Below are 6,000 nucleotides of genomic sequence, written 5' to 3'. Positions count from 1 at the left end.
GGGTCACTCGATCATAGAAGGAGATCAGGTTGGTCAAGCAGGACCTGCCCTTCACAAACCCATGCTGGCTGGGCCTGATCCCCCGGTTGTCCTGCAATATGCCACGTGATAGAAAGAAGATTACAGTTCGGGGTAAAACTGTAAACCCCTGAAACCAGGGGGCTGAATCAAGTAAAAAAGTTGCTGAGCAAATTATTCTCCCATTGAGTTAACTGCAACTCTGCAGAAGTGAGCAGCACCTAAGGAATAGATTTCCTTTGTTCTGTAGGTGCAGATGTATTTAAAGATATTACATGGATTTTGATAGTTCTGCTGAGGTTAGCATTTGTTAGTACTTGTAAATATTTACATCTTGAAAGCCGATGGCAAAGCCAGGAATGGAATATTCTCTGATTTCAACCACCATTTATTACTATGTACATCATGCCCATTTCCTTTGTTTTGTGATGGCTCAAAATTCTCAAAACTAGTAGAGTAGCTTAATCTTTTCATAGGGGTTAAAATGAAACACTGTTTTTAATTATTGACTTTGAATTTAGTATGTTTGGTAATACATTTTCACTTACTTTACTCCTTAGTTGCTGTGTCTCTGAGCACTGCAGTGCACTCAGTCTTTTACAACATTGCACTGATAGTCTGTCATTTCCTAATTACTTCCAGCTAATATACATTGCTGGGTTTTTTTTCTTATGGCTAGGTGAAAGGATTTTAAAAAGAACCATTTGTTGCTAATATTTTATGAAGTTATGAGTTTCCTGCATTTTTTCTATGAAGTGTTTGTTTGGTGGAAACTCCTACGGCCTTTTCAAATTAGTAGAATTTTATTTGATCAAAGTTAGCATTCTGAAGTTTAGGGAAGATGCCAGAGGCTCACTTATAGTGAATTTGTGGCTCGGCATCATTGCTTGGTTGTTATATTTATTTTGTGTATGTTTTTAATAAAAAATTGGAGAAAAGAAAGTTCCTGACAAAGATTATTTTGAAACCCTGGAAAATAGTTTGGCTCTTTTGCGACAATATTTTGCAATATTTTTTCTGTGTTTAGTAATATTCTATTATTCTACAGTAACAATGCTAGGTTTGTTTATCCACAACACATATCTGAGGAGGAAGAATAAGTATATATAAATGAGACAAGGAAAATGCTTAATAGACTTTTTTTTTGAAATGGAAATTTCAAAATATTTTTCTTATCTGCTAGAACATCAAACATTGCTACTTTAAGAGGTCCATATAAATTACCTGACTTGAGAGAGATAACCTATAATTCATTACTTTAACCCGATGAAACTCAGTTCTTCTTTGAAATAATGCTTTCTTCTCAAATAGAAAAATACATTAGTGTAGTTTCTGATGATACACTGTGCAAAATTTTGTTAGACTTCTATATATGTTTATTATATAACAGACTTTTTGTTAGCTCTTTTATTTACCAGTTACCCTTATGATGATTTTATTCATCTGTGGATTAAATAAAGCACCTGACCTGTGTACCTGTCATCCTAAATACAAGTAAGTTATGCAGAATTTGGTAAGTTTGTGTCTGCCTCTGTATGAGTAGAGAAAACAGTAGCAAGGAAGATCTTTCTGGTACAGACACAGCTAAGACATGGAAGTTTTTTTTGTTGTTGTTGTTTTTTTTTAATGAAGAAACTTAAAGGATCTATTACTATTGGAAAGTTGTTTTTTTGTTGTCGTTGTTTGGTTGGTTTTTTAACTTTCATACATCAGAATTACATCAGGATGATAAAAGGTATGCTAGATCATGATATGTATGACAAAGCATTGTCTCATATGTATTTATATTAAATTTATATATTATATTAATATTAAAATCAGTAAAGTGCCTTTCCACCCAGAATTTATCCTTTGTGTCCTAATGGCATATGTTTTGATTCAAGCAAATTTACAAAATTCAGAACTTAATAAACTTTTATTGCTCAAAAAAAAATATACTTGTGCAACAGGTGATGGGGGTGGTTGCAGAGAAGGGAGAGAGTTACAGGGAGCTGCCAAAGTCAGGGTAAAACTGCTGCAGTTTGAAGTATCAGCCAGGCGAATCTGACTGATAACTGGAGGATGTCACAGTGGTCTGTCAGATGATGGCCTTTTGCAGTCCCGTAGCTTTGAACTCTTTGCAGCTTTAAGAAAAAAACTTTTTTTTTATATTTCCCTGCTGCTGACGTTTTCAGGAGCTTGCTAGCTTCCAAACTACCTGCACTGGCAGATAATTTTCCTTGCTGTTATATTTTAACACCACTGATTTTGCAATATCACTCTTTGTTGTGTGCATTTTAGAACTTAGAAACCTTATGGCCAAAAATAAAATATTGGCTAATATTTCCTCAGGTTTATAAATTGGTTACCTTTACACGTGAATCCTTTTTTCATTAATTATCAACAGTATTTATTTATCTGAATTTTAGTCATTCCGCTATTCTTGAGTGCAGATTTCCTAGTTGCTAGTGCAAGTATTCATTAGAACTATAAAATATATATCATAATGGAAATGCTAATTTTGGATGGAGCTTGGTATTCTGTAGTTAATGAAATGGAAACCATACTTTGTAACTATTTTTAACAGTTGCATCTATACAACAATTTAATAGAAAAAATGTGAAGAAATGTGTGATTAAGTGGTTTGAAATAATAGGGAAAAATAATAAGGTATCACAAAAAACTTTCTGATACATAAAACATCTAAGATTTTATGCCTAAAAGTCCTGTATTTGGGAAAATTGTTACGTGAATTAGATGAATTATTTACTTCTCTTTCACTTTACAGTAATTTGTCATCACTATAAATTTTGAGACGAATATTCAAAAGAAAGACTGTTTCTCTCATATTATGCTACTACAAAATTGGTAACATTATTGGTAAACATTGTCATAAACCAGCTACCATCTAAACGACTTGGAGATATTTAGTAACAGACTAGACTAAAGAGAACCATCAGGATAATTCATGTCTAAACAAATTAAACATATATTCTGGAGGCAATGTTTTAATGCTTCTCTGGTTAATTCAAATAATGACAGGTCCAAATACTTTTAATTTTATTATTGTTTATTTAAACAGTCTCTTCTGTTTTGAAACTTAATCGTGTCTTCATAACATGGCCTCACACTGGGATGGACATACGCAATTAGGGAAGCAACGCCCAAAAGAAAAATCTAAGAGGCGTTCTTTCAAAATCTCTGACTTCAGTTTCTCAGGAGAATACATTACTATGTATAGGTTGCTTTGTGGATCAGCCTATTGGATCTCCCTGTTATTTTTCTTAAAGCTGTTTTCTGCCTGTACAGAATCTGGGAAAGATGTAGTACATGTTGCTTCCACTTTAATGCCTTTTTACATAGTTTAGTCTTAGATCAGGATCTTTATGTGGACTTACTTTCCATCTTTTGTGTGATCCAGAATATCAGCATTATTAAATAAGGACAGTAATTCACCCTAGAAAATTTTGAGGAAGTTTTCCTCCAGTCAAGATCGAGATTTTATGGTTTGCCATTCTTAGTGCAACAATCCAGACCAACATCATGGATCTAAAGCCCCAAATTTAGAAAAGAATTTGGGATCTAAGTCCAAAATTGAACTCTGCATTGCAGACCCATTTCTAGTTAGCAACTCTTCTGCTGATTTGTGTGTGTGTTTATCCATTTTGTTCCTTTGTTCCAATTCTGTCATTTTGGTCTTACTACAAATGTTCAGCTTACTACATATGTTTCCGATCTCATTCCATCTGTTGTTTTGCAAGAGCTACTTCCTTTATATCATTAATTACTCTTTGATTTCTTGTCTCTTTTTGTTCAAGTGAGCAGTAGTGGAGCCTGTTTCTGAAAAAACATGGTTTAAGGAAGAGTTCATTGTCCTTATACAATGTTACCATTTCCAAATGATCATAACTCATTTGGTTTGGTTTGCATAAGTTCATGTTACTTCATGCAAAATGCTCTAGTTAGATTCATAATAATTTTAAGCAGAAAATAATCTTCCTATCCTAGGAAAATTATGAGGATACTAAACATTTTGGCCTTCTGTTTTTGAGCTGAACTCTTAGATGAATGTTAGCAAAACAATGAATTTTGGCATTTTATTTTTAACCAGGAAAATAGAGTTTTGCTTTGAAAATGTTGAAAATAGATGATAAAGGATATTATTCTCTCTAAATATATAGATATATAGATTTATTGAATCTGATTGTTTCCCGAGAAATTTTTTCTTTTATCTGGAAGAAAATACTTAGTAAAAATAATCCCTGACCAAATCAACTTTTTGTCCTTATTTCAACCAAATGTCAAGGCTTTCCCCTGGGATTAGTCTTAGCTGATTTATCAGTGGCCTTTGGCACATTTACTCGTAGGGCTTGTTGTAGCTGATACTGTTTTTGGCATTTGAATTTCAGCATTTAAATGCTTTGAATATATCCTTACAGATCCACGTTTTGTATAATACAAACTTATCTCAATTTTACAATGATTTGGATGTGGATGTGATCCAGGACTCAGTCATTTGCCCTTTGTTTTCCTTCTACATACAATCTGTTAGGAATTAATAATGGTAAATGGGCTAATAACTTCAGCTAGATACACTATTCCAATTTAAATCCTTCCCTGAATTAAAGAACAGTATTGATATGCACTGTTGAACAGATGCTCTGATTTGCAGTGCTAGTCAAAGTGATTTCTGTTGTGTTCTTTTTTTTTGTATTTGTAGGCATACCATATGTATATCTTATAAAGTCAGTTGAGATCCTTCAGGATAAAAAGAACTGTATAAATACAGTTTCATCATCTCCTCGTGTGATACTGTGCCATTTGTGATCCAGCAGCTTACTACTCTTTAGGTTGTATTATCTATGCCATTTCTCTGCACATACAAAAATTATCCTATTTTTTATTAACTTGTAAGGTGTAACAGTGTGGACTTTCCAGCACCCACCAAATAAGCCATGTCTGTCATGAACATGTTCAAGATAGAACTATAATCTCAGTTTCAACTTTAAAGGATCCTTTCCCTATGTCTAAGGTTTTTAGAGGAACAAAATAAAATAAATGAAATTTTTGGTTGCCTAATTAGCTATCTGGATGCTAGAGGTGCACAGCTGGCCACACCTTACTGTAGGAAGGAAGAGAAGTGGGTCACTGTGCAGGAGGTAAGTGCCAAAACTGTCTCAGGAAGAGAGAAGCAGTGGTAGATGTGGGATGAGATTCCTCAGGAGATGGAGCAAATGGACATCTCTGACAGAAGGCAAATGAGAAAGAATGCCTGAGAAAAAGCCAGGGCTGATAAGACAAATGTCTGGTGGTATATTGCACATTTGCTTCTCAGTTCAGTAGTTGTGGAAGGTGTGCTTTTTTGATTTCTGGAGGGAACTGGATCACAGCTGACATGGAGTGGCCTTAATGATCTTCAAACTATAGTCTGTACATCTGCTGGGGAGTTTTGCTTGTGTGAATCTGTCCTTTCACATGCCCCAAGCACAGCTCTGTCTGGTAGAACACTTTACAGATGATTCCTTGTGCAAGCAACCTGAAGAACTGTCACACTAAAAGACATACCAAATATTATCTGTCCAGCTAGTGACCAGCCTTTTGACTGTGGATACTTGCCAAATGCATTTGTGCTTTCACAGTGTTATGCTTTTCATTCAGTTTCAGCTATGAAGTAGAATCATTCATTTCAGGTCCCTTTATTTTATGTTTTGGTTTTGTTCTAATCCAAAACACAATATTCCTTCTGTGTTTGGTCTTCTACAACTTACCACAATCAGGTTCCAGATTAATGAATGTAATTCCTGGCATCTACATGAGTAGAACTTATAATAAGGCAAAAAGCCGGAGAGTTTCCCTTCTACAATCTACATAAATATGTATTTAAATATTTTAAAAATAAATGTGTACAGACCCACTTGGTTTTACTGGTATGGTATCTTCCTTGGCAGAAAAGGTGAAGTTTCTTGATGTTTAAAATCTCTAGCACTGGAAAAAACTGCAGCT

At 34.3% G+C, this 6,000-nt stretch overlaps 1 protein-coding gene across 6 annotated transcripts in view; it reads left to right on the top strand.

Annotated features, from left to right (window-relative positions):
- Positions 1 to 6,000, top strand: part of SLC25A21 (solute carrier family 25 member 21) — a 238,127-nt gene that overhangs the window by 135,777 nt on the left and 96,350 nt on the right. Inside the window, exon 3 of one of the 6 annotated variants that reach the window (XM_021401835.1) lies at positions 1,421 to 1,512. The exons of the other annotated variants lie outside the window; for them this stretch is intronic. Within the exon in view, the coding sequence (XP_021257510.1) occupies positions 1,445 to 1,512 (68 nt within the window). The 5' untranslated portion in view covers positions 1,421 to 1,444. The remainder of the gene's footprint in view (positions 1 to 1,420; positions 1,513 to 6,000) is intronic. 6 annotated transcript variants of the gene reach the window in all.

Source organism: Numida meleagris, chromosome 6 (genome assembly GCF_002078875.1).
Source record: "Numida meleagris isolate 19003 breed g44 Domestic line chromosome 6, NumMel1.0, whole genome shotgun sequence".
Taxonomy (NCBI): Eukaryota; Metazoa; Chordata; class Aves; order Galliformes; family Numididae; genus Numida; species Numida meleagris.
Note: the sequence above shows the minus strand (reverse complement) of the source record. Positions and strands in the feature narration are given on the sequence as shown.